Source organism: Coturnix japonica, chromosome 4, assembly GCF_001577835.2.
Source record: "Coturnix japonica isolate 7356 chromosome 4, Coturnix japonica 2.1, whole genome shotgun sequence".
Lineage (NCBI taxonomy): Eukaryota > Metazoa > Chordata > Aves > Galliformes > Phasianidae > Coturnix > Coturnix japonica.
The window spans coordinates 1,844,124-1,869,160 of record NC_029519.1 but is presented as its reverse complement, the minus strand read 5'-3'; the positions used below and the strand labels follow the sequence as shown (position 1 = coordinate 1,869,160).

The 25,037-nt window shown below is 50.9% G+C and overlaps 4 protein-coding genes across 5 annotated transcripts; 2 read left to right on the top strand and 2 right to left on the bottom strand.

Moving 5' to 3' along the window:
- Nucleotides 1–1,520: 1,520 nt before the first annotated feature.
- DNAAF6 (dynein axonemal assembly factor 6) lies at nt 1,521–9,779 on the bottom strand. Of its 2 annotated transcripts, XM_015860037.2 has the most exons (7): nt 9,587–9,779; nt 9,369–9,474; nt 7,572–7,635; nt 6,314–6,419; nt 4,486–4,582; nt 3,887–3,972; nt 1,521–2,602 (listed from the first exon to the last, which is right to left on the bottom strand). In XM_015860037.2, exons 2-7 carry the CDS (start codon nt 9,459–9,461, stop codon nt 2,473–2,475), a joined length of 576 nt encoding a protein of 191 aa, XP_015715523.1. In that variant the 5' UTR covers nt 9,462–9,474; nt 9,587–9,779; the 3' UTR covers nt 1,521–2,472. The 2 variants fall into 2 exon arrangements, with proteins under 2 accessions (XP_015715523.1, XP_015715524.1); XM_015860038.2 differs by lacking the exons at nt 9,369–9,474; nt 9,587–9,779 and adding an exon at nt 8,581–9,009.
- A 150-nt stretch (nt 9,780–9,929) lies between these two features.
- On the top strand, nt 9,930–17,868 carry NUP62CL (nucleoporin 62 C-terminal like). The gene is made up of 12 exons (XM_015860032.2): nt 9,930–10,358; nt 11,313–11,719; nt 12,352–12,462; nt 12,609–12,737; nt 12,967–13,062; nt 14,136–14,238; nt 14,379–14,523; nt 14,642–14,691; nt 14,827–14,961; nt 15,583–15,694; nt 16,412–16,478; nt 17,649–17,868. Exons 1-12 carry the CDS (start codon nt 10,075–10,077, stop codon nt 17,738–17,740), a joined length of 1,731 nt encoding a protein of 576 aa, XP_015715518.1. The 5' UTR covers nt 9,930–10,074; the 3' UTR covers nt 17,741–17,868.
- A 91-nt stretch (nt 17,869–17,959) lies between these two features.
- On the top strand, nt 17,960–20,776 carry RBM41 (RNA binding motif protein 41). The gene is made up of 7 exons (XM_015860033.2): nt 17,960–18,214; nt 18,284–18,400; nt 18,483–18,672; nt 18,793–18,997; nt 19,154–19,515; nt 19,739–19,883; nt 20,070–20,776. The coding sequence occupies exons 1-7, from the start codon at nt 18,207–18,209 to the stop codon at nt 20,225–20,227; spliced, it is 1,185 nt and encodes a 394-aa protein (XP_015715519.1). The 5' UTR covers nt 17,960–18,206; the 3' UTR covers nt 20,228–20,776.
- Nucleotides 20,777–21,221: 445 nt separating this feature from the next.
- RPS4X (ribosomal protein S4 X-linked) lies at nt 21,222–24,761 on the bottom strand. Its single transcript, XM_015860036.2, has 7 exons — nt 24,577–24,761; nt 24,290–24,367; nt 23,885–24,065; nt 23,577–23,674; nt 22,645–22,816; nt 22,062–22,219; nt 21,222–21,382 (listed from the first exon to the last, which is right to left on the bottom strand). The coding sequence occupies exons 1-7, from the start codon at nt 24,577–24,579 to the stop codon at nt 21,281–21,283; spliced, it is 792 nt and encodes a 263-aa protein (XP_015715522.1). The 5' UTR covers nt 24,580–24,761; the 3' UTR covers nt 21,222–21,280.
- Between the last annotated feature and the right edge of the window lie 276 nt (nt 24,762–25,037).

The following is a 25,037-nucleotide window of genomic DNA, read 5'->3' as shown; positions in this document are numbered from 1 at the left end:
TTGACTGCAATACATTTAATCAAGACGTTTCTTAGGGAACCAAATAAAGCTTGATGATGCTTAATGGCTGGGGCTTAATGGCAGGGTTGTTTAACTGGGCTCATAATTTTGATTAATTAAGATGCCTGCAGGTGTTGGAGTGGTACTTAGGCAATAGCTTTGATGTTCAGAGGCAGAGGGGGGTTTTGTATCCCCTTCAAAAGATGTTCTGCCAGCGCTGGTTCAGCAAAGCAGAATTGCCTCCAAGCATTTGCAAAACAAGTTAACTGTGTTGTAGCTGGCCCTCGGACCAGCTGCTTCTTGGGACAACCCAAAGGAAAACACCAGCACAAAAACCCACAGCAAACAAACCACAGCCACCAAAGACCCACCAAAACCAAGGCCTGTTCTAGGGCAGTCTCAGTCTCCTTGAGAGGGGAAAAATAACACAAGGGGATCTCCAGAGGGCGATGGCAAGAGGCCCGATCAGAACAGCAACGCACACATCCAGGGACTGATTTGTGTTTCTATTTCCTATTCAGCAGCCAACACTGTTACAAAACTTACTTACCTCTGAGATTTTTTGCCTCTTGAATGCAAATGAAATGTACACAGGTTTAAAAATGTATGGGCAGAAAATAGGACATGGATACCAGTGTGGCACGAGCTCATTTCCATTTGAAATCCAACTGAAGCACTGGAGAGAAACAAAATGAGCCAAACTCACCTCTATCACCAGTATCAAACATTAACGTCACATTAAACAGCTTGATTTAAGGCTAAAGAAATTACTGCAGTCAAATATAAGGGCAATGCTACCTTGTGGACTGGGACAGGGCTTGGAAGAGCAAAGCTTCGCTCTCTCCTTTGCTGTGGACTTATGGGATGCCCTTGGGGAAAAGTCTGGTGCACGTGGGTATAACAACAGGGCCAAGCCCCCATTTCTCGTCACTGACATCACAGACAGAAGAGCACAGCAGCACACTGCCCATGGACCACAAGGCAAGCCTATTCCAAGAACAGCCTCAGTGTCACTTCTTGGCAATCACACGCAGTACTGACTGAGTCAGGAGGAATGAGCTCAGCCTTTCATCCATCTGCATTGCTCCCCTCCCCGTGGCTTTGTGCAGTTGGAATAAGAGACGTTCAAATGCAACACACAGAAACTTCCAACAACAGATTGGAGTTGCCCCTGACTGTTGTCACTGTGCCCAATGGCTTAAGATGAGTCATAACTGTTTTCCAGTGCACTAACAACAAAGCAGAGATCAGGCAGTACTGCTCTGACCCAAGGAATGGAACCACTTTAAGGTAAGTGGTTGAAGCACACAAACACTGTCAGGTTTATCCAAGAGGCACAAGGAAGTATAGCACAAACTAACTCTGAAAACTCCAATTGGCAGAAATAGATCTGAAAGATGACCATCAATGTCTTCAGCCCATCTGAGAGAATCCACCTCCACTATCCCCAGTTTAGCTGCACGGATACCATCTGCAGCCTAGCTGGCCAACTTTGTTTTCTTTTTATTGCCAGACAAATGCAGGATCCAAAGCCATTTTATTTTTGCAGTGATTAAAAGATTTGATGAAGACCCATCAAAGTACCAGCCCTGCTTGCCCTCTCCCTCTTCGATTGCTGAGTGGATCTCTTTGCTTCCTGCAGGATTAACAGCACTAAGTGAATATATCTGCCCAGGAGGTGGTGAGAGAAATCTCTTGGTTACCCAGCTCTGTTGCTCGAGATTAGACCTGAAGGCCAAAACAAAAGCTCCTGCTGCACTTCAACCCTTTAAGAAAATAGCACTTTGTAATGCAAAATTCCTTTCCTTCCACTTTTAGGAAGTCTCTGTGGTATCAGGTGGAGGAGGAAGAGCAAAAAGTAACCGGAATGGTTCATTAGAGCGTACTCTTTTATTAATAAAGATCAGAAGAATAGCTGGAGGGACAGCAGGTGAATGGATGACATTGAAAGTGTCAAAAACCGTTCAAAAGAGCTGAGCTGCTCAGCAATCCAGCAGTAGCTGCTTGCCTTGTGCTGTCACGGTAAAGAAACCTCAGAGATGTGGCTATGGATCCCCAGAGAGTTTTGGAGCGGGATCTGAAGTGGGTTCAGTGCCAGTATTAGAGGCCAAATAAACCTCACTTGCAAGTCTTTCGGCAGTAACCAGGAACCAGAGCTGCTGGTCAGGGCCTCATCGCGCTACTTACAGACACTAACCACAGAAAGACTTTGGGATCTCCTATTTTCTGATTCAGAGCCCGTATTGGGCTGAAGGATGCAGAATGTTAACCAGAGCCAAAGGCCAGACAGCCCCAGCTTACAGGATCTGTGGGTGCGATGAATTAACTTCCTTTTGTTCCTGACGTACTGAATTTTTTCCATTCTGGCCCCCCCTCGGATGGATAAAGGGGAACAATCTCACGACCACTCAGATTTTGAAAAGACCTCAGATTTACAGAGATGACTTTTTGTGAAGTTCCTCCATTTCTCCATCAGGCAAAATTGATGAAATCAAACTCCCTTCTCATCCTCAAGGTAACTTCCAAGAGCTCTTCTTCTGAGAGAAAACGAGCTTTCCCCTTCTTGCTGTCCACAGGGCAAGGGAGATGCAGCAGCAGCTTCCTGTCAAGGAGGAAACAGTCAGTTCTAAAGGCCCAAACCATGTGAGCCATTGAGACAGCACTGAAAGCTACTCCTGTGATTCAAGAATCAGTATATCAAGGAAAGTCCATCCTGTATATCCTTCCCATGACAATATTCTGCAATACCTGGTATACAACTATATAGGCCCTGGAGCATTCCCAACTTTTCCTTTCTTTTGGCTGTGGCTACAACAGCTTCCAGTGATGGACTGTGAGTTCTCTCTACTGTTCTTGCTTCTACACAATGCAGAGGAAGGAGAAGCTGCACTGATAATGCTTCTCCTAGTGGTAAAAATCTGAAATATGCCTAAAGTGTCTGGGTAGTTTCTATTCTATAGCAAGAAGAAATAACCAGTACAGCTGGACTAGAGATTCTGGACAGTCTGGTTTCACAAAAGACCCACCTGCCCTACAAGACAACAGAGTAGCATGGATATGGGGGTTACTCCAGACTGGGGTTCCAGGCCTTTTCAACTGTGTTGTAGGAGCCACAGCCAAGGTACAGTCACACCTCACTCACGGAAGGTAACCAGCTGACAGAGTGTGGAGAAGTCCACAGAATCAGTTGGGGTTAGAGTCAGCCCCAGGACTACGCAATGCAAAACAATTCCTCTGAGCCCTCCCATACATCTGTGAGAACACAGAGTTTGTCTGTCTGTAGGACTTGAAATCTTATTCTCTTCTTTCATACGGAGCAGATTTGCACTTACATTTGCAAACCAGCACTGGCTCAGGCTGTACCCAAGCAACCATCAGATTTACAGCAAACTTTTTATTTGCAAGGCTTGCGACTTGAGACAGCTGGATACTAAGATAATGGCAGATCTGAGTCACCAAAAAGACAAAATTGCAGAAGAAAATGGAAGTAGAGGATTTGCTACACCTGCAGCATTGCGTTAAGCTACCTCTTCTACTACCTTCACATTACACAAGGCATAATCTGGACAGTAACTCTTTTTGGCTTTCCTGTTTCACAGCCAGCACTCCCAAATGTTCTGCCAGCACTGTTGCATCTCCAGGTTAAATTTGTGCAAGGGGTAACTGGTTCAGACTCTTTTTGTCTGCAAAAAAGGTGACTTTTCTGCAGTTAATCCTCTAGGGCAGGAACCGATCTAGGCTTTCATCCAACATGCACCTTGAACTGACTGATGTTAGCAGAAGGCTATTCACATGTGAAGTCTTCCCACGCCCTACTGGGTGCAGGAAGTCAGTCTGGGGCAGAGAGTTAAGCTTTCCTATGGAAGCACTGCGCTGTATCACTTACTTTTGGGGAGTTCTGAGGTCAAGAACCTTGTCCTGGATATCCAGTGTGATGTCTGAGAACTTCGTCTCTGGCAGCTTGATTTTAACCTGAAATGGTGGGCACAGGTAAAGCTGTGATTAGATATGTAGATCTGTAAAAGACAGCTCCAAAGATCACACAGCAACTGTACCAAGAGAGCAGGGAGGTCATTGATCAGATCACAACAGGACAGGATCTATTAGGCTGTCAATACTGTGGCATCCTGCTAACTCACACACTTTGTAACAAATACAGACAGATGAAAATCACCTCCTACCCAGACCCTCCCCATCCCAAAACTGTGTCCAAGGTGAAACCTTGTTTTAGAGCTACATTTGTCTCCCTCTGTGACACACACTGCAGTTTCTCTTCAGTACACAACATCCTTGAGGAGATGTACACGAGTTCCTCAGGTTAGAAAGAGCAGATGAAGCTACAGACACTTGGCTAACTACACATTAAAATCCCACAGGAGGCTGAAGGCAACCATGCAGCTTGGTGCTTATGTTCTGTATCAAGTGGGAGACAAGTGTGCAGAAGAAGGGCACAGAGAAGGGGTGGGAAACACAAGCTCAGCTCACCACCATATCTTCACAGCAGGCTGTGGAAGGGTCTTTCCTGCTCATACCAAAGAAGACATCCTCTGTTCCCACGTGCTGTTTGAATAAAATCTCATACCTGAAAAATGAGAGCAGTTGGCTAACAGCAGAAATAGGCCAGGAGGCTGAAAGAAATTGTATTTCTCAAAGGACCAATCTTTGTATGAGTTTTCATGTCCTTATTACATTCTCTCCCATTTCCCAGTCTCCCTTCAAGTCTTCAAGCCAGCTGCACTGGATTTCTGTCCAGAGCTGTAGCAGTTTGCTACAACACGAGCATTCATTCCACCTTCCTAAGTAACTGCCGTGCTGTCTCTGCTTCACCAAACAGCATCTGCAGGACCGTAGAGCAGAAGAGGCATCCTGAGTGACCATGAACCTCAGCAAGTAGCAAAGCACAGACTCTTGGGAAAAGGCATGGAAAAGGGTGCTGTCAATTACGTGTTCTGTCACGCAGCCTATTCTTGCAGCCTAGAAGTGTCTCTGTCATCTTGCCTAATTTTAATTGTTTTGCATTTGGCCAACATTAATTTTATTCCCCTCCAAATCAATTTGTTTAATTTAGAACCCTACGAAATCTAGAATCACACATCCCTTTGCTCTTGATATTTAATGAATGAGGGAACACAGACTGAAAGATTGCATTTAGAACGTATTACTCCTGCTAAATTGAGCAAAATAAATGGAGCCTCTTCTCAAAGCTGTTGGAAAAAAGTGTATGGAAAGTATTTTTCACATCTCCAGCACTCGTGTGCATATGTAATAATTCCTAAGTCAATGAGAAATCTGTCTAGCAGCTCTGGATGCACCTCTAACCATCTGTTTTCCTTTTGGGCCTTTTCCTACGATTTAATTTGATGAACTATTACAAAGATTTATACTCTTGTCTCATCTGTGCAACACAGGACGTAATTGCTGGAGGCTGGAGAAAGGCTGCATCACACCCAGCAGGGATGGAAGGGTCAAAAATAGAGAGAAATAAAGCGCCTGTTGCGCCCACAGTGCAAAGGAAGAGCGTTCCGTACCTCAGCAGCCATAGTTTCAGGAACAACCACACCACAGTATGGGTGCAGCTTCATGGACTTCAGCCCATCTGTTCCAGCATCCAGTGCTCCAGGGCAGAGCATCAGATCACAATGATGATCAATTCAAAACGCTGCTTTGCAAATTACTCGACCCTGAAGTCTTTCTGACCTCTACAAACGACCACATAACTAACATGCTTGCCTGTTTCTAAAACACTGTACTTCTACAAGGAAGGGAAGAGACTATTTAAGGCCACCCCCTTTAAGGCTTTCCCATGGGAAGCTATGATTGAATAAAAAGATTTAGAACTGCCAGCATAAAGCCTTCCTTCCTTCCTATGGCAGTAGTTGTCTCTGAAGAGTTTAATTCTTTGAAATAAACATAAGTTTGAGTGCTTTATGAATCTGAGTGTGAAAAGGGAATGCACTTCAGCTGCAGCAGGAAGAACCAGGTACCTCCTACCAACATGACATGTTTCAGAGCCACTACATCATTTTGCTGGTCTGCTTCCCCTCCTCATCTCATTCCATACAAGCATCTGACACAGCAAAGAGTCTTGTGACAAGAAAAATCAACGCTACCTTTCTGTTATGAGATCAGAAGGTTTCCAAGGGAGAAGTTACAAACCCTCCTGGTTTGTTGCTTTACTTGCAACACCTCTGTCCTTCCATCAGCTTTTCTTGCCATGCCCTCCAGGTCAGTGTTTTACTCACATGGAAGCTGATGAACCCACCTTTGCATCACGACCACGTCAAAGCCAAGCACACCATCTCAGACCACTTACTCTGGCTGCTCTCTAGGATCCCAGGTGTCATCAAATTCGGATCCTTCTGGCACCTCTTCCATGCTCCAAATAGATTTGTTGTGTTCAGGTTTCAGCTGTAAGGTGTCTGTAAGCAATAAGGAAAACCCCTGTTTTTATAGAACGCCTCTTTCTCTTGGCTTGCTGAAAACTTCCAGTTTTCTAGACTTTAGGAAGAAAAAAACAAAACTTTTGTCATCAAAATAAATTGTAGTTAACGATCCCTTGAGCACTTAAGCCTTCTCCTTTTACTGTAATCAGTATTCCCTTCTCATTTATCAGTGGAAGCACACATTCTTTACCCTGTTTCTTCTGACCAGTATAGCTGCAGAATCCCTTTTTGTTGTTTCAATATCATAAGGATCAGAATTTGAAGAGGGAGGACATTTTCTATTCCTTTCCCTTAAATCTCTTTTACCCAATGTCTATGCCAAGGAAATTGTCCTTTCAGGCATAAAATATGCAGCGCTTCAAAATGATTAAAGTGGAGGACAATGAAATATTAATCCTCCCCCATGTCCCTGACACGAGATTTTAAGTGAGCAGAGTCACTTACAAAAGCGATCTCTCCCTCCCATATAAAGCCATCAGTGATTGAGCACAGCCCAGACAAGGCACTGACAACTCAGGAAAGTCCATAGCAGAAGAACATGGGCTGTCCCAAACCTACAATGAAGATGGTCACTTTGACCAGGGTTTGCAGACAAAGAGCAAGGTGCAGTAAGAAGAAAACAGAACGGCCGTTCCCAGTCGGCTGAGGGTAGCCCTGAGCTAAGCTCAGTTCTCATGCCATGTGCTCCCAATGTTCTGGGGATAATGGCACACATCTGTGCTTCACAGCAGAGCTCCCAACCCCCCACCTTTCACCCAGACTCAGTTCTGGGCAGCTTACCCCATGAAGATCCCTCCAGATGCCCCCTTAGAAGCCCACCCCTCTTGCTTGCTCTAGGCAATAACAGTTCCCTGAGAGTATCTCTATTTGCTGCCCACATTCTGTGCTCTGTTTATCATCACCATCTGAGGTGCTGCCCTCCACAGTTACCTTTTCTGCTGCTCTTTGTATATTCTGCAGTTAAGTTTCCAGGAAAATAAGGATTTTAGTGTAACTGTAACAACGTAACGCTGCTTCCATCTCAAAGGTCCACTCACTTACTGAAGTAAACCACCTGTGATAACTTGGGACAGCTGTTGCAGTTTGTTAACACACAACTGAATGCTAAGATATACAAACCCTCCTTACCTGTGGTCTCTTTCTTTGCTGGTCCAATGCTACCAGGAGTCATGGCACTGGCAGAACTGCATGGCTGCAAAACCCAAATGGGACTCCAATGAATTATCACAGACCACAGCTCAGTAACAATCCCACCAGTAATTACAACATACTAGCAGACGTCACTGCTAGAGCCAAAAGTTCCCCCACTGAAGCATGGAATATCTCTCCCTCCCACCAAGCACAGCACCCCAATGCACTGGGTGCAGACAGGACTCCCAGAAGCAGCCTATACTACAGCCACAAGTGCTTCTCAAAGCTTTGTTTCCATGGCATCTGGAGGAAATTGTCGTGCTTTGTTTGCCCTGAAAATATTGCAGGAATCCAAGGGTGCTACGTGCAAATTCCTTTTAACACTAGAGATCAGATGAGGCAACAGCGTTTTCCTCTAATCATGAATCAATTTAGTGCTAATAGGCCAACGTGAGGCATTTCTATCTATGTGTAAAGATGCCTCGGTTTGATAGAAGTGCCTCATATGCAGAGAACATTAAATTAAATCCAAACAAAGATTTCAAATTGCCCAGCTTGACTCAGGCTTAATTGACAGAACTCGTAGCAATTTTCCCTTTCTGCCTCTGAAGTGTCATTCATTTTATTATTAAGATGTAAACAAATTCTTTTTAAAATCAGGATGTTTACTGCAAAGATGTACAGCAGCAACTCCAGCTTCAGAAAGTCAGCACTAAAGAGCTGAAGGGCTGCTGGAGTGTGAAGAACCACATCTACCAGCTACTGAAAGGCACTTGCAGGAGAGATCTCTTCCCCAGCTGCCCACACAGCTGGCTCTGCTCTGAGAGCTGATGAGGAGCTCAGATGTTCGCTGTCTTCATTATCTGGGTCATAATGCAACTTGTTCGACATCCTAAGAGACTTGCCAACGTTCTGAGCAATCACTCTGGCCTTGTCCATCATGATTGGTAGCACCTGTGGCCCTTCCTGAGCAAAGCATAGCGGGCTGTTTCTCTTTAGCACCTACATAACTCTACAATTCCACGTCACAGCAGCAAGAGAAGTTCTTCTGCGACTTGCTTCAAGTCCCGAGATGAACTGATATCAAAAAACACAGAGCTGTTTCTCTCATTAATCATTCAGATTGTTCATTTTAGAATGATTACTCACCCTTCCCCATTCTACAGTCCCCAATATACCTATTGTACTTCTGTGATCAATTGTGCTTCTTTAATGCCCAGTACAGAACTAACACGTTCCACTGCTGCTGGATGTTTCAGTCCTTACTCAGAAGCTGCATGTTGTTGTAATTGCCCCCACCTCTAAAATAGACTTCAGGGAAAAGCAGGAGGAAATCTAAGCACCCAGGGCTCTCTCAGCCACATACTCTCATTTTCTTTAGGCTATAAAAATAAGCATCCCTCTCACTGTTTATGAAGGTGGGCAGTGATAGGACAAGGGGGAATGGTTTAAAACTGAGACAGGGGAGGTTTAGGTTGGATATCAGGAGGAAGTTTTTCCCCCAGAGGGTGGTGACGCACAGGAACAGGTTGCCCAAGGAGGCTGTGGATGCCCCATCCCTGCAGGCATTCAAGGCCAGGCTGGATGTGGCTCTGGGCAGCCTGGGCTGCTGGTTGGTGACCCTGCACACAGCAGGGGGTTGGAGCTGGATGAGCACTGTGGGCCTTTTCACTCCCAGACCTTCCAAGGTTTGACTCCCCTCTTTATTTGCACTGGGAGAAGCAAGGCTTGCACCCCCTTAGTTCACAATGGCGGGCAGTGATACACTGTGAAGAAGGCACACGAAAGACTCACACCAAAGTCATTGTCATCCTCATCCTCATGTGTATCACTGAGCAGCCTGGCAAGGGACTGCAGAGAGGAGGCCGAAGAAACATCCACATCCATCCTCGCTCCTCACCTACACGGAAAACAAGCACCACATCAGGAACAACACAGCCTCGGTACCACACTGACCTTATCCAAGCACCGTGTGTTCTTTAAGCACCAAATCAGACCAAAGCCTTATGTACCTCGCCTTTCCCTTGTAGTCAACACAACACCTCCCGTCACACAGAGCAGCACAGTGCCATGAGGGCCCAGCCTGGCTCCTGTCCCCTCAGGCCCCAGCGCCGCCACCTCCGCGTCCGCCGTCGCTGAGGTAACGGCAGCCCGCTCCTTTTCCCGCCTCTTGTAGCCCGCACAGCCAACGCCGTAGAGCGACGAGTGGCAGGAGGATGAACCAATCGCTAACGAGGACGGCGAGCGAGCGGCCGGCGGTTGGGCAGCCGTGGAGAGCGAGGGCGGGCATAGAGAGCGGCGTAGGGCGCATGCGCCAAGTACGTCACTTGTGTACGTCATCTCCGCGCGCAGCTGTTGGCGGCCGCGGGGGTTCGGAGCGTGTGTCCGGTTCGGGGTTCGCGGCCTGCAGGGCCGTGCAGTGCTGTGCTGTACAGTGCTGTGCTGTACAGGGCTGTACAGGGCAGGGCTGTGCAGGGCCGTGCGCGCCGCTCCGGGCACCATGAGCCAGTTCAACTTCGGCTCGGCCCCGGCTGGAGGCGGCTTCTCGTTCGGCACGCCGAAAACGGCCGCCAGCACCACCGCGGCCACCGGCTTCTCCTTCACGCCCGCTTCCTCGTCGGGGTTCACGTTCGGCAGCGCTGCGCCCACGCCGTCCAGCACTCAGCCCGTGACGCCGTTCTCGTTCAGCACACCGACCAGCAGCGCCGTGCCCACTGCCTTCAGCTTCGAGACGCCCGCAACCGCCTCCACCACCGCCCCGGCTGCCAACGTGTTCCCGTTAGGGTGAGAGCTACGGGGCGGGGAGATCGGCACTTTGTGGTACCGGTGTCCGGGGTGGGTGTGTGGTTGTGTGCCAATAACGAGACCTTACAGTGGGGTTTATCCAGTCATACGTTCTGAGCTGGAAGGGATCCGCAGCTCCTGTCTCCACACAGCACCATCCCCACATCAGACCTTGTGTCTGTGTCCCAGCACTCGTAGAATGGGATGGGTTGGAAACGCAAAGGAGCACAAAGCTCCATCCCCAGGGCTGCCAAACTCCACACTGAATACCATCCTGGGCTGCCAACCTCCACATTGAATACCAGCCCAGGCTGCCCAGGGCCCCATCCAACCTGGCCTTCAACACCTCCAGGGATGGATGTTGCATCCACAGCCTCTCTGTGCAGCTGCTCCAGCACCTCCCTGCTCTCATAGTGAAGAACTTCCCCCTGCTAAATCTTCCCTCCTTTGACTTTAAACCATTTCCTCTTGTCCTGTGTTATCTACTCCTTGAGGAGCAGCAGCTCAAGGCAGTGCCCGCAGCCCTCTGGTGAACACCCTTTTCCTGAGATCTATAACAACTCATTGCCTGAGCATACAATTCCATTGCACTATCACAGCACTTGTTGGCACATCCTTCATTGTGCTGAATTAAACCTCGAGCAGGCTCCATACATTAGGGGAAGAACTGTGTACAAAGTCACAGCAGCCTCAGTGACATGGGTCTGGTCTGTGCGAGAGCAGTGGGGAGGGAGCTGAAGTTGTTGGTGAGTGGTAAAAGGTGACTGAAAGAACAGCCTCAGGTGGAGGAAATGAAAAGGGCACTTTGGGGTTGAGAGAGTCAATGGCTTCACTGATAGTACTGCAGATGTCTTATAACGCATCCATGTGTGGAAATAATTAAGGGAGTGTAAATGGAAGGAGACTTCAATAGGCTGGCTCACTGCTCTTCCTTTTTTTTTGTCCCTTTTATAGGGGAAATGCACCAAAACTCAACTTTGGAGGCCCTAACACAACTCAAGCTACTGGAATCACGGGTGGTTTTGGGTTTGGTACCTCTGCACCCACCAGCGTGCCCTCGAGTCAAGCAGCAACCCCTTCTGGCTTCGTGTTTGGAGCTGCTGCCACCACCAGCACCGCCACCACCACAGCTCAGCCCGGCACAACTGGAGGGTTCACTTTTTCCAGCGGCACCACAACTCAGGCAGGAACAACCGGCTTTAACATCGGTGCCACGAGCACTGCAGCCCCACAGGCAGCACCCACGGGGTTGACCTTTGGAGCAGCACCAGCTGCTGCAGCCACCACCACCACCACCAGCAGCTTAGGGAGTACAGCCCAGCCTGCAGCAGCTCCCTTCAGCCTCGGGGGACAATCCTCTGGTGAGTGTCTAAGCTTGGAGTGGGAGCTGTTACCAGGAGCGCTCCTGAAATCTGCTTGTGTGAAATAAAGCTGTGGATGTGATGAGTATTTCTTATACACATGAGACTTCTTATACACAGCAAGTCACTGGCTTGCTGGTCAGGATAATGTTCGTCAGCATTGAATCATTTGTTTAAAGCTTTTTAAGTACTGAGCTTGCTATCCCTATGTAAGGGTGGCTAATTGTAAAGGTGTTAACCAAGATGGTGGTAAATAGTCAAAAGCAAAGGGAAACTCACCAATATCGATACCTTGACTAGAAAGCTGAGGCAGCCTCAACTAGGGAGCAATCTCTAAGACATGCTGTCTCAGTGGTGGTCAGCCTTTAAATGAGGTCTCAGAGGAGGTTGAGTCGAGGTCCACCCCTTCTGGGAGCACAGCTAGATTACTCTCACCTGTGCTCCCGCAGCTGACCCAACACTTGCCTCAGCTAATTAATCATTGGTTCAAGCTGTGATTTCCCATACACCCTAGATAATGCAGGGCCTTTGTTACATTAAATACTAACGTTTTGCTTATGCGCTTCTAACTTTAAATCTCCCTGTAATAAAAGGCTCATCTTTCTTTTTTACTCCTGCTTCTTTTATCTCAGGTCTGAACTTCGGGTCGTTGATTTCAACAGCAGCTACTGGTGCACCCACAGCAACACTGACTTCGAGCACCAGCCAGGGACCCACTCTGTCCTTTGGAAGCAAACTGGGAGGTAGGGGAAAGAAACAGTAGGGAAATAATTACACAGGACTTGGTGAGTCTTTTGTCCTGCCTATAGCTTTTTTTAAACCAGAATCTGAAGTGTATGAAGCCTGACGGGCTCTGCATGCACATCATCCAAGCTTCTTCTGTTTGCAGTGACAACCACAGCATCTACAACAACAGCTGCCAGCACAGCTCCCCTTCTTGGTTCCACAGGCCCTGTGCTGTTTGCATCTATAGCGAGTTCTTCAGCACCAGCCTCATCTACCAGCACAGGCCTCACACGTAAGTTACAGCACACAGATCTTCTGTACAGGAGAGAACAAACAAGCAGCGTGATTGGTGCTGTCTGTTAGCAGCAGGTGCTGTGGTAATAGGGATGATTGGAAGGGCAGCTGCTCTCTTTGTTTGCCACCTTATTGAAGACTTCTGTAGCTGCTAGAAATCCTGTTTTATCAGCAGGGAGCTGTGTTTGATGGCATATACAAACTGTAACGTTGTGTTCTGGTTGTAGTCGGTGCTCCTTCCACTGGGACAATTGGTCTTGGAACGACTGGATTTGGGTTAAAGCCTCCTGGAACAACAGCTGCAGCAACCAGCACTGCCACTGGTAAGAACCAGATGTTGATGACATCTGTAGCCTGTCTTCCTTCTAGTGATTGTACAAAGGGCTATGCTAGTGTAGCAGCAAAGCAGTGCTGACATAACTGAAAATAGTGCAGTATTTCTATGTCATTCTCCTTTTCCATCTCCTCACCTTCACAGTTACTTATGGCTTAAGAGTCTGTCCACAGCAAACAGCTTTTGGGTGAACGCCTGCAGGGCTTTGAAGTTCTGGCCTGCAGTGAGCAAAGTAAAGAGATGAGCTGCTGTGTCTGTGGCCTGTTTGTGTAGACTCAGGATCCCTGTGAGAGCCTAGGGGGAGACTTATGTGGGGCTATGAGGAAAGGGAAAGGCCAGGGGTTGCAGGGCTGGTTGGTGAGAGAGAATTTACTTTTTGCTTCCACCCCATTAAGCTGTTTCTTCCATAATGTAAGTTTCCAAGTGTTGCGTTTCACAAATCTTTCCCAATCCAGCTGCTCAGTGCTGTATTGAAGTGGCAACTCGTGTGTGAAAATCTGTGGTGGAATTTGCTGCTGCAGTGTTCACATTCAGGATGGAGCATCCCTTTCTGGATGCAGTGAGCTGTCAGTTTAACAGCGTGGCTGCTGCTCAGCTCTTGAGGTATTCCTAAAGCTTGTTTCTGGAGGCACTGAAGGGTTTAGATCAGTGACGGAAGTGCTGTATGTGTGAGTGATGATAGAGCCTGATAGGTGCTCCTTTACTTTGTGGGAATGCGGGAGTCTCTTCTCCGAAGTACCCTGCTCCAGCAGTGTTGTGGTGCAGCACCTGGATGTGCTGTCAGAGATGTTAGCTCTGATAGCAAAGCACAAGGAGTTGGAGAGAAGGATATGGGCTGTGTGAAGTGCAGACTGCCAGTTCCTCGTTTTGTTAGAGCTAATAGTCAAGTATTTCCAGTCCACTTCTCTTAATTGTGCCAAGGAGTGCATCGTGCCCTTCCCAGCACGCATGGGATTTGCTCTTTGTTAAGGGAATGTGGTTGAGCTGTATATTGAACCTGTTCTTGTCATGTTACGCAGCCGATGTCCTCTTCTGTTGTTGGATCTGAATTTCTTCTTTCAGGCACTGCTGCTTCAGGCTTTGCTTTGAACCTTAAGCCATTAACTACCACTGGTACTATCGGAGCTGTGACTTCTACAGCTGCTATAACCACAACAACAACCAGGTGAATGTTCTGTTACAGCTGTCTCCTGACTAGGGCAAGAGGCAGCATTAGTGCTGGTAACTGGTGGAGGGAAGGGGACGTGGGGTTGTCAAGGTTATGCTTTGAGTTTTGACCTGGTGTTGTGTACTGTTTCCTCTCAGTGCACCTCCTGTGATGACATACGCCCAGCTGGAGAGTCTGATAAACAAATGGAGCCTGGAGCTGGAGGATCAAGAGAAACACTTCCTCCATCAGGCTACACAAGTGAATGCCTGGGATCGGACACTGATAGAGAATGGAGAGAAGGTCAGGTGGCAGCCAGCCTGGTTCTGCTCGCTAAGTTTGTTAGAGATATCAGTTACATCTGGATGATATCTGCATTCTGCTTCTTTTGAATGTTCCTGGTTTGATTGTCTATTTCCAGATTACTTCACTGCACAGAGAAGTAGAGAAAGTGAAGCTCGATCAGAAGAGGTGAGAAACTATGAACACATGAGATGACCTTTTTTAATTGTTTGTTCTTATTCTCCACCATCTTCCACTGTAAGGAAATTCTACAACATCAGCCTGATCTAAATTGTGTGGAGTCACTCATGTTGTCCTTTTCAGACTGGATCAGGAGCTGGACTTCATTTTGTCCCAGCAAAAGGAGCTTGAAGACTTGCTGACCCCTCTGGAGGAGTCTGTGAAGGAGCAGAGTGGGACCATTTACTTGCAGCATGCGGATGAAGAACGAGAGAGGACGTAAGAGAGACCTGTTTTGAACATGTGATAAGCAGGCCAACATGGTGATGGTCAGTCAGGAACGGGGATACAAAGCAATATGTGTCTGTCAGTGATATATCTTCAAATATATAATCCTGTTTCATGTCATATTTTATGTATTAGAAATACAGGAATTGCAATTGGAAGCTCTTAAATCAGCTTTGGTGGCTATTGGTCACCTCAGCTATCTAGGAAGGTGCTGTTATTTAGGCATCATCTCTCAAAAAGAAATAATTAGTGGTAGAAGCAACGAGAACTGGGAATGCATTACATGCAGCTCGAGCATCCTTGCATATGTTGAGTTTTAGTGGGGTAACTAAAGAATAATTAGGTTCAAAAGGTGCAAATCTTGAAGAATCTGGACCAGCTGGTCACTTCATTTCTGATAAAGCCTTCCAGAAGGACTTTAGCAGCGTTATTTGTATGTCTCCAAGTGTCTGAGTGAGGAGTTGCCTCCTCTGTGCTGTTTCAGTGTCTGCCATGCCCTGGTTGAAAGGCCTGAACGCTCAATTAGATTGGCTGCAGTTGGTGTGATTGGGAGCAGGTTGTCTCCAGCTTGCTTTGAGTGCTCTGACACGTGTTGTCCCTTGTATCTTGCAGCTATAAGTTGGCTGAGAACATTGATGCTCAGCTGAAGCGAATGGCACAAGATCTCAAGGACATCATTGAGCACCTGAACACATCGGGACGCCCAGCAGACACCAGCGACCCGGTAAATCCAAACTGGTTGTGTGTGTTGGAAAAGAGACCCAGGCTATAAAATGGTGCTGACTCTCCATTTGTCTGCTGCTGGGTGCTCTGCTTTTAGTCTCAGCCTAGGAAAGTGTTTTGTTTTCATCGTTCATTGATTCTATGGTAACCCAGTGCAAACCAACCTGCCTGTGTAGTTACTCTGAGATGAACTCTGTTTGCTTCTGGTGTAATTCTTGAGTAGATAACTCGATTCAGAGCTGCTGCTGAACTTTGATCCTGTGTTCTGTTTGAGCATTTAGTGCTGTCGGTACTTTTTCTATACTACTTTTGTATCCCTGTGGAAACAAGATCTAAATTATGAGCTTTTGGATCCATATTACAATGCTCCTTGTACCTATTCACTCTCTACTGAGAGGCTTTTTCCAGTCGAAATGGCACTTTGGTGTTTCAGGCTGAGGTTTTTACCTTGTTCCTTTTTCCTTTTCTCACTTCAAGGCTCAGATTCACATCATGGTGTATCTTAGGCCTGAGCCTGATTAACACTGAGCCATGGGCACACTCTGAATCAATTTCTTTCCTTGATGGCAAAGAGCAGCAAAGCAACACAGCTGCTTTGCTTCTATAGCACCGTACATGTGAGAAGTCTGACTGCTTTGCATTCCAGAGTCCAGCACTGTCCTGTACTGGTGGTTGTAATGTACTGTTACAGTAACTCACACCCTGTATTTCTGTTCAGCTTCAGCAGATCTGTAAGATTTTGAACGCACACATGGACTCATTGCAATGGATTGACCAGAACTCAGGTGAGAGTCATCCTGCAGCTTTTAGGTTATACAAATATAAAGTATGTACCTGCTTAGAAATGAGTTCGTCACTGTCACTGTGGGATCTTCACCTTTGATTTCCCTGATGGTGGTTTTTAGCTTAGGTCAGCATTAAATTTGCCTTTCCTCTGGAAGATAAATGCAGACGCCCACGTTCCAGACGTGCCTTCATTGTGAAGCCTGGCGTAGCTCCTGTAGGACGCTGACTGTACAGAACCTTAGAGAATAGTTGCTTTCTGTTTCATTTCCCATGAGGTGCCCTCAGGGGTGTCCTACAGCAGCGGGGTGATAACGATCTGTTCTAGGAACAGGCGTGCAAAGTGGTGCTTAACTTGTCTGACTTGTTCAAGCATTAAGTGGAACAGGGGGGACTTCAGTTAAACGAATGCTGCTTGTTCAGCTTTGCTTACACTGACACGAATAGACTTGCTGAGCACACGCTGCTGATGTTCCATCCCCACGGTGGCCTCCCTGGCAGCAGAGCTGGGATAACGCCTTGTTCCCAGCTGCTTTCTCCTCCTGATTGAAGCAGGAGTGTTTCTTTGTTCCAGCAGAGCTCTGAGTTGAGCAGCAGAATCAGGCTGCTGTTTTATGCCGGTTCTGCACGGTGGCTTTTTGCAAGCTGACAAGCAAATGTGTTGCTTAATGTGTTACTGGAAGGTTCTGGGTTTGGCACGCTTTGCAGGATTAAAACTTCAGCTGGAGTATCTCCAAACCACAGAGTGACATCACGCATCTATAATATGATTGGAAGTCATCTGTAGCTCCTCCGTCTCGTTGCACTTTTTACTATACTTGCAGTTCAAAGCTTGTTGTGGCTGTTATCCTGCAGGACAACGCTCCCACCAGATGGGTTAACCTGGAAGCTGCATAATTCCCAACGGCTGGAGTGTGATGTGAGGCGGGCAGGGAAATGCCTCCAGAAGGCGGCTGCTTTCTGCAGGGCTGCAGCTCTGGTGCAGGCTTTGCTCTGCTCTCTGCTGCCGTGCCTGGGAACTGCACTGAGTGCCTGCAGAGCTGTGCTGGGATGCGCAGTGCCATCTGTGAGGCCAGCAGGGCTCTGCCTTGGGATTCTGTCTGTGTTGGAACGGGCGGGTGTTTGCTCGCAGGCTGGGGCTGAGTGTGACCTGTTCTCTCCCCATCCCTCAGCTCTGCTGCAGAGGAAGGTGGAGGAGGTGACCAAGGTTTGTGAGAGCCGCCGCAAGGAGCAGGAGCGCAGCTTTCGGATCACCTTTGATTGAAGGACTCCCAGTTCACAACGCTTACCTCACAGCCCCATAGAGGAGAGGTTGGCGGGGACCTGCTCGGCATCTTTTGTTTTGTGTATGTTCCTTCTTTAATTGCAATAAATGTCTTTTTGCTGAAGTTACTCTTTGTGGCGGTGGAGGCTCCTCCTGCTGCACACACACACAACTGCTGCCCCAGGCTCAGCACTTTGTGCAAGCTGGATACTTGCAATCACAGCTCCGTGTTAGCTGGGTCCTTACAGAAGAGGGTTGACAGATGTGAGGAGTCTGATAGCCTCAGCTTCCCACCACGGCCATGTGGGCTTTAATGAGGGGTTAATGAGTTGTGCCTCTAACATCCCGCTTGTAACGCTGTGCGAGCGCTGCGGCACTTCGTCCTCCCCGCCGCCAGGGGGCGCTCGCTCCGCCGCCATCGCCGCGGGTGCTGCTGAGAGTTGGATCCCGGTTGGAGGCCGCGGCCATGCGGAGGTGAGCGGGGGGCTCCGGGGGGGCGGGGGCTGCAGGGCCGAGCGCTGAGCGGTGCTTCGTGCCGAGCAGGGTGAGCAGCAGCGTGTGCAGCGATGAGGTGCTGCTGGAGGAGCTGGAGACGGAGGGGGAGCGGCAGCTGAAGAGCCTCCTGCAGCAGCAGCTGGACACCAACGCCTCCATCGAGCGGTGGGTCCCGGCCGGGGGATGGGGGTGCTGATGGTGCGGCAGCCCCGCTCAGCTCCCGGCGGTCGTTCCGCTCTCGGTGCAGGTGTAAGTCGAAGCGGAGGTGCTTCGCTCCGGCCGCGTTCTACCGGCCCTTCGGGGAGGCGGCGGCCGGGGCTCTGAGCCTGTCCCAGTTCCGAGAGCTGCAGGAGAGCGACAGAGAGACCGCGGCGCTGCGGGACCTGGGGCTGTCCGACCCCGAGATCGAGCTATGGAGGAACCGCGCTGCGGGGAAGGTGAGGCCGCTCCGCTGTGTGACAGCCCCATAAACACCGGCCGGATGCGGAGCCGCCTCCTCTCGGCTCTCGGCCGCCCCACGCGGCGGGGCCCGTTTGACGGCGGCCCCTTGGTTGCAGCGCTCCGGGCTGGGGGCGGCCCCCGAAGCCGTGCGGGAGCGACTCGATGCCATCCAGCAGAAGATGGACGAGAGGCAGCGCATCCTGCAGCTGCCGCAGAGGTTTGCTGGCAGCAAACAGCTGAGCAGGAGGGAGATGGAGATCGAGAACGCTCTATTCCAGGGGACGGACCGGCATTCCTTCCTGCGGGCACTGTACCACCAAGGTGTGCTCCCAGCCCTTCTGCCCTTGGGGCTGTTTAACAGAGCAGGGATCCCACTGCGACCTGCAGGGATGGGGTTGAGCCCTGAGGTGCAGAGCGGCCCCTTTGCTGGTGGGGGACAAGTGCACCGTCACACCGTGTCTCTCTGTTGTGGATTAGATGACACCCCAAGGGTCACAGATGAGAAGGACCCCATGGGTCACCTGGACAGCGTTTACCAAGAGGTGCTGGGCAAGCAGCCGCCTGCAGGGGACCAACCAAGCACGAGTGCTGTGTGCTCCCTGCCTGCCCCAGCCCTGCAGGGCTCTGACCATGAGGACTCATCACCTCCTGACCAGCCAGGCCAGGCAGGGAGCCCCAGCCCTCCATCAAAGCTCCAGCAGCCCCCTCCAGGGCCTGTGACTATAAAGGAGCCTGTGGAGTTCATCCCAGAGGAGGAGATCTGCAGGAACCGGCTCTCTGAGGAAGAGCTCCGCAACATACCTCGCTTTTCTTCCTACCGTCCTGGGGAGCCCAACAAGGTACATGGAGATGAACCACGCTTTGTCCATCTTCCAGCCAGGAAAGGCTCTTTGCTCCTGCCTGGCAGCTGCGTGGAGGTGCCAGCTCCTGCGTGCGTGGGGGACTCCGTGCTGGTAGCAGAGCTGAGCTGGCTCCTATATGTGAGGTGTAAGGGCTGGCAGTGGGTTTATGTACACCCGTTAGCCGGGCACAGGCCGGCTGACCCCAGTGCCTCCACAACAGGTGCTGTATGTGAAGAACTTGGCCCCTCGTGTGACCATGCAGGACCTGGTGTCGCTGTTTGCCCGGTTCCAGCAGGACAGCACACCCATCCAGTTCCGCCTGCTGAGCGGCCGCATGCGGGGCCAGGCCTTCATCACCTTCCCTGGTGAGCTCAGCCTCCTGCCTGGCCCTTCCTCCTATCTCCCCTTCATCTCTGCTCACATTTTCTGTGTGCTGGGGGAGGACTCATCCAAACGTGCTGCTGGGTTTCCTGCATGCTGCTTTCTTGGGCTGGGGGCTGCAGCGCTGCGTCACGGTGTGCATTGAGAACCATTCTGCTCTCTCCTTGCAGATGTTCAGTCAGCTCAGGACGCGATGCTGTTGGTGAACGGGTACAAACTGCATGGGAAGCCCATGGTGATTGAATTTGGGAAAAGCAAAGTGCCATCAACAGAGGCTGAGGCTGCTGCTCCCTCCTGCTCTGCTGGAGCACCGCCTGCTGCCACGTAAGGGCTGGAGGAGCTCGTGGACTTGAACAGGCCCTGAGCTGGCCTTGCTGAGGACTGGTGGGAGCTGAGTGCAGCTCTGTGCAGCTGCAGGGCAGGGTGAGGGCTGACCGCAGCCTCAAGGTGCTGAGGAAGCACAGCTCTCCTCTGTGCTGCTGGTACATGAGGCTCTTCAGGGGGGCTGGTGCTGGGTGCTCCTCATGCACTGTTCTCACACTGCCGTTGGGGTGCTCCACCTGTCTGTGTTATCAACCCCTTGTGGCGAGGAAGAGGGGAAGCTGTGTGAACAGATGTGCTGATATCGTGTATTTCTGGATCTTTATTTGCACGTCAGTGTGCTCCTTTGAGAGAAAAGGGACTCGTGTGCAAGGAAGCATCATTTTTCACACTTGAATGTTTTAAAGCATCAGCATCGTTTGCCTTAAGGTGGTGCTTTGGGTGCAGAAGTTGCTGGGGCTCTGATATACTGGAGGTTGTCTGCTCTCACTGGCTGAGCTGCAGCCACTGTTCAGCACAGGAGCTCTGTGTCCAGCAAAAATAACCCAAGATTCTATTTATGTGTATTATCAGTTATTTCTTTCATGCTTCCCTTCCCCCCCATTTTGCATTTTTCCCCCAGAACAACTTGCAGGAACTGAAAACCCTTCCCCCTGCCCCAACCCACTGCAGGGTGCAGGTAAAGCAGAGAGGAGACAATGGGGAGGAGAAGGGGTTGGAGAGGTAAAGCAGAAACCTCCCACCTTTACCTAGTCCCACCTTGTCCAGCAGTGCTGAGGCTTGGAAAGAGCTTATAATGTTCTGCAATGAGCCATAAGCTCAGTTATGCCTGACAAAGAAACAACCTTCCAGCCCAGCCAGGGTCTGTGTGGACGTGACAGAGCCCCGAGGTGTCACAGTGGGGTGCAGGTTTTCCTTATGGTCCCCCAGCACTGCCACCATCCTGGCACAGTGTGCCCTGCCCCCATACCTCATGTCTGGACCACACTGTGAGCCACTAATTTGGTAATAAAATTTAATTGGACATACTGTCAGGACCACAGCTGGCCCAAGCTGCAGTTTACCCGCTGCTCTGTTTAGCTGCCAGTCTCTTATCTCTCTCTTCAGCAATGGTCAGGCGGATGCCCTTTCCACGGGGCAGGGAGATCCATGGCTTGTTGCCCTGAAGTGAGGAAGGAGAAGCCAAATCACACCAAGGAACTCAGAGGGAAATAAAGTCCTCCCTTTCAGAGAGGACAAGCAGCAAGGGCCAGCCCTTGCCTGAGCAGGGCAACAAGCAGTTCGGTGTCCTTCACTCAACAGCAGGCCCTGAGGAAGCTGTGGTGCACAGGCCTCCTATTGGTCTTTGTTCATATCCTTGGGGAAGGCATTCAGCCAAAGCCATCAGGTCCTTTTCCAACCTGGACTAAAGAATCCAGAGATGGCAATACTGGAGGCTTCTGGGAGAGGACACTCCTATGGATCACCTGCCCAGATCATTTTGTGACCTGAACTGCTCAGCTCCAAGCTGCCCAAGGAGGCTGTGGATGCCCCATCCCTGCAGGCAATTCAAGGCCAGGCTGGATGTGGCTCTGGGCAGCCTGGGCTGCTGGCTGGTGACCCTGCACACAGCAGGGGGTTGGAGCTGGGTGATCATTGTGGGCCTTTTCTACCCATGCCATTCTATGATTTGATTTAAGAAAAACAAACACCATGGAGTGTTGTCCCCAGTCTTTCTGGGAAGGTGGCTATGAATTCAGGGCAGTCAGCTTCACTCAGTGGGCATACAAGCACAGAAGACACCCACAACTCCTGGCTTCAATAGGAGGGGACACACCCTCCTTCAGCCCATGCCAGCTTACCTTGCCAATAACGAAGATGTTGGAGAGCCTGGTGGCAAAGCTGTTGCCATTTGCATCCTTCACATGAACCACGTCAAAGGAGCCAGGGTGTCTCTCCCGGTTGGTGATCACCCCAATCCGGCCCAAGTTGGCACCACCAGTCACCATGCACAGGTTCCCTAAAGGAAAGGAGAGAGGGCTGTGACAAGAGCTCGTGGTGCTCCTCAAAGAGCCTGGCAGGGCAGGGAGATGCAAAGCAGTGGAGCATCCAGACATGTGAAGAACACCAAAATCCCACAGGAACACAGCTCTATGGTCCCAACATCCATACAATGCATTCCCCGTCACCTTCTGGCTATGCTGCTGAGTGGCAGCTGAAAGCTTCTCCCACAGTTTGTCCCTAAAGCAAAGAGCAGGGAATCTTCCTCCCACTGCCCAGACACACGAGGAATCTGTGCTCCACTTGCACCAGGGAAACTTCACTCCCTGCATGAGGGTGCTGCTTCTCTATTTACATCAGTGGTGCCTGGTAGTTGTTCTCAGCTCCTGCACTGCTCACCAGTCTCCCAAGAGAGCAGCACGCTGCAGGGGATGCTCGACCTACCTGTGTCAAACTTGATGAAGTCTGTGATCTTGCCGGTCTCCAGGTCAATCTGGATCGTATCGTTCACCTTGATAAGGGGATCCGGATAGCGGATGGTGCGGGCATCGTGGGTGACCAGGTGAGGGATTCCTTTGGTGCCCACAAAGATCTTCCTCACCTTGCACAGCTTGTACTGCAAGCAAAGCACAGCCCTGCTCAAACAAGGCTCCCCAGCCTCTGCACAACCAACCCCTATATCTTCCTATTGAAGCCCCCAGACCGCAGTGTTTCTCTCACTCTGCCATGCAGCACAGGCTGCCATCCCCCAGGCCCGCTGCAGCCCTGCAGCCCTCCCCAGTGCACTCCAACTTCCAGCCAGCTTGAGACTTACAGCTCAACACAAAGCAGCAGCAAGAAACGAGAGCACTGCTGGGGATGGAAGGGCCCTGAATGCACAGCAGCTCTCCCCTCAGCCATCAGCACACAGCAGAGGTGCCAAGGTGCCTGGCTTAAGGCAGGGTGCACCTTCCTTGACACTGCATTTAGGAGGACACTCCACTTAGAAGGGCCTAGAAGTGCTGCCCACAGCCTCCTAGTGCAGCACACTGCAGCTCCGGCTGGGACCTGCACAGCAGCCTTGCTTGTAGTGGCTCTGAGTCTGCAACATTCTGACCATTCAACCACCACAAGCAAAGCTCCCTGTCAAGGCAACCCAACCACACCAAGAACAAAGGCCACGCACCTGTAGGTCCATCTGGGAGCTGCCCTCACATCATCAACACATTTTCCTCCACAAAGGCTCCATGCCCCAACCCAGAAAGCCCCAGACTGGTCCTCTCAAGGGTGGCATGGACTCTGCATTCAGAGCCACCAGTTCAGACATGTCCAGGGGCAAACACTGCCCCTAGGAGCACCTGTCCGGGGCCATCTGGCATCAAGCAGCAGCTCCTCACCTTGGCTTCTTCAGCTGTGATGCGGTGAACAGCAAACCGGCCCTTGGTGTCATACACCAAGCGGAAATGCTCGCCTGTCTTCTCGATGCTGATGACATCTGAATTCACAGAGAGAAATAAAACAGCAGCAGTTAATGACTACGCTACCCAACGCTAATTCAGCACAGAGCTCATCTTTAAATGGGACACAAAGGCTGCTGAATGACGCTTTCACCCTCATCATCATCAAGGCAAAATCCCCCCCACAGCCTCACAATGCTGAGCGCTGCCCCCCCGACATACCCTTCCTCACTCCCCCCGGACCTCACCCATGAAGCCCGCAGGGTAGGTGATGTCGGTGCGAACTTTGCCGTCGATCTTGATGAACCTCTGCATACAAATCTTCTTCACCTCATCTCCGGTCAGGGCGTACTTCAGCCTGTTCCGCAGGAAGATGATGAGCGGGAGGCATTCCCTCAGCTTGTGAGGGCCCGTAGAGGGACGGGGCGCCTGCGGGAGGAGAGGAGCCTAAGGATGGGCGCACAAAGGATGGGCAGCAGCGCCTGGGGATGGCGGCGCGGCTCCCGAGCGCCCAGCTGGCACTCAGAAGCTGTGGAAGGCGCTGTCCCGCCCGCAAAGCAGCAGATCCGCCTTAAGAAGCATTGGGAGTTTTCAAACCCAGCCCCGAGGAGCGCAGCCCAGCCCCACACAGCCCCACACGGCCCCAAACTCACGAAGACTCCCGTCAGCTTGTCCAGCATCCAGTGCTTCGGCGCCGCCACGCGCTTCAGGTGCTTCTTCGGGCCGCGGGCCTGCGAGGACGGGACGCGTTAGGTGCGGGGCCGCCGCTAGGCCCGCCGCCCCCATCGCCGGCTCCCCGGCCACCCCCGGGCTCCCGGCCCTCCCGCAGCCCCCCGGTGGATTCCCTCGTGCCCGGCGCCGCATTGTCGGCGGCGTCGGCCCGCAGGGGGCGGCGGATGGCGGTGGATGGCGGAGGGGAGCGGCGGCACCGCGCACTCACCATGGCTGCGCTCCTGCGGGAAAGGGAGGCCGCTTCCGGTGCAAGGCTGATATGGGCGGGATAGGCCGCGGCCACACCACCTCCTTGCAGCGCGCCCCCTGGCGGCGCGAAGGTCCCGAGAGCACCGTGAGCGACGCCCCCTCCTCCCACCTCCCACCTCCCACGACGGGTCCCGTTCAGCGCTGCCTACGGGGGTCCCGGCCAGACTCGGCCCCTCCCTTCCCGCATGGCCCCTTGTCCTCCACGTGCCCCCCATCCAGGCTAGGGCCACCCCAATCATCCCTATCCAGGCTGGGACCCCTCCGTGACCCCTCCACCCAGACTGGGACCCTTCCACTGTTTCCTTCTCCACCTCCAATAGTTCCTCATCCAACTTGGGATCCCTTCATCAAAACCGGGACATCCCCATCTCCCTGCTATGCCCCAAGCTGGGATCTCTCCACATGCACCCCTACCCAAAA

Coding starts and splice junctions, on each gene's coding strand:
- DNAAF6 (XM_015860037.2), bottom strand. CDS start 9,461: ATGGATGTGGATGTTTCTTCGGCCTCCTCTCTGCAGTCCCTTGCCAGG. Junction 6,420..7,571: donor AGCAAAGAAAGAGACCACAG/GTAAGGAGGGTT, acceptor TATTGCTTACAG/ACACCTTACAGCTGAAACCT. Junction 3,973..4,485: donor CCTGCTGTGAAGATATGGTG/GTGAGCTGAGCT, acceptor CCACCATTTCAG/GTTAAAATCAAGCTGCCAGA.
- NUP62CL (XM_015860032.2), top strand. CDS start 10,075: ATGAGCCAGTTCAACTTCGGCTCGGCCCCGGCTGGAGGCGGCTTCTCG. Junction 12,738..12,966: donor TACCAGCACAGGCCTCACAC/GTAAGTTACAGC, acceptor TTCTGGTTGTAG/TCGGTGCTCCTTCCACTGGG. Junction 15,695..16,411: donor CAGCAGACACCAGCGACCCG/GTAAATCCAAAC, acceptor ATTTCTGTTCAG/CTTCAGCAGATCTGTAAGAT.
- RBM41 (XM_015860033.2), top strand. Junction 18,998..19,153: donor GCGGGCACTGTACCACCAAG/GTGTGCTCCCAG, acceptor GTTGTGGATTAG/ATGACACCCCAAGGGTCACA. Junction 19,884..20,069: donor GGCCTTCATCACCTTCCCTG/GTGAGCTCAGCC, acceptor CTCTCCTTGCAG/ATGTTCAGTCAGCTCAGGAC.
- RPS4X (XM_015860036.2), bottom strand. Junction 22,817..23,576: donor TCACAGCTGAAGAAGCCAAG/GTGAGGAGCTGC, acceptor CTTTGCTTGCAG/TACAAGCTGTGCAAGGTGAG. Junction 21,383..22,061: donor ACATCTTCGTTATTGGCAAG/GTAAGCTGGCAT, acceptor TCCTCACTTCAG/GGCAACAAGCCATGGATCTC.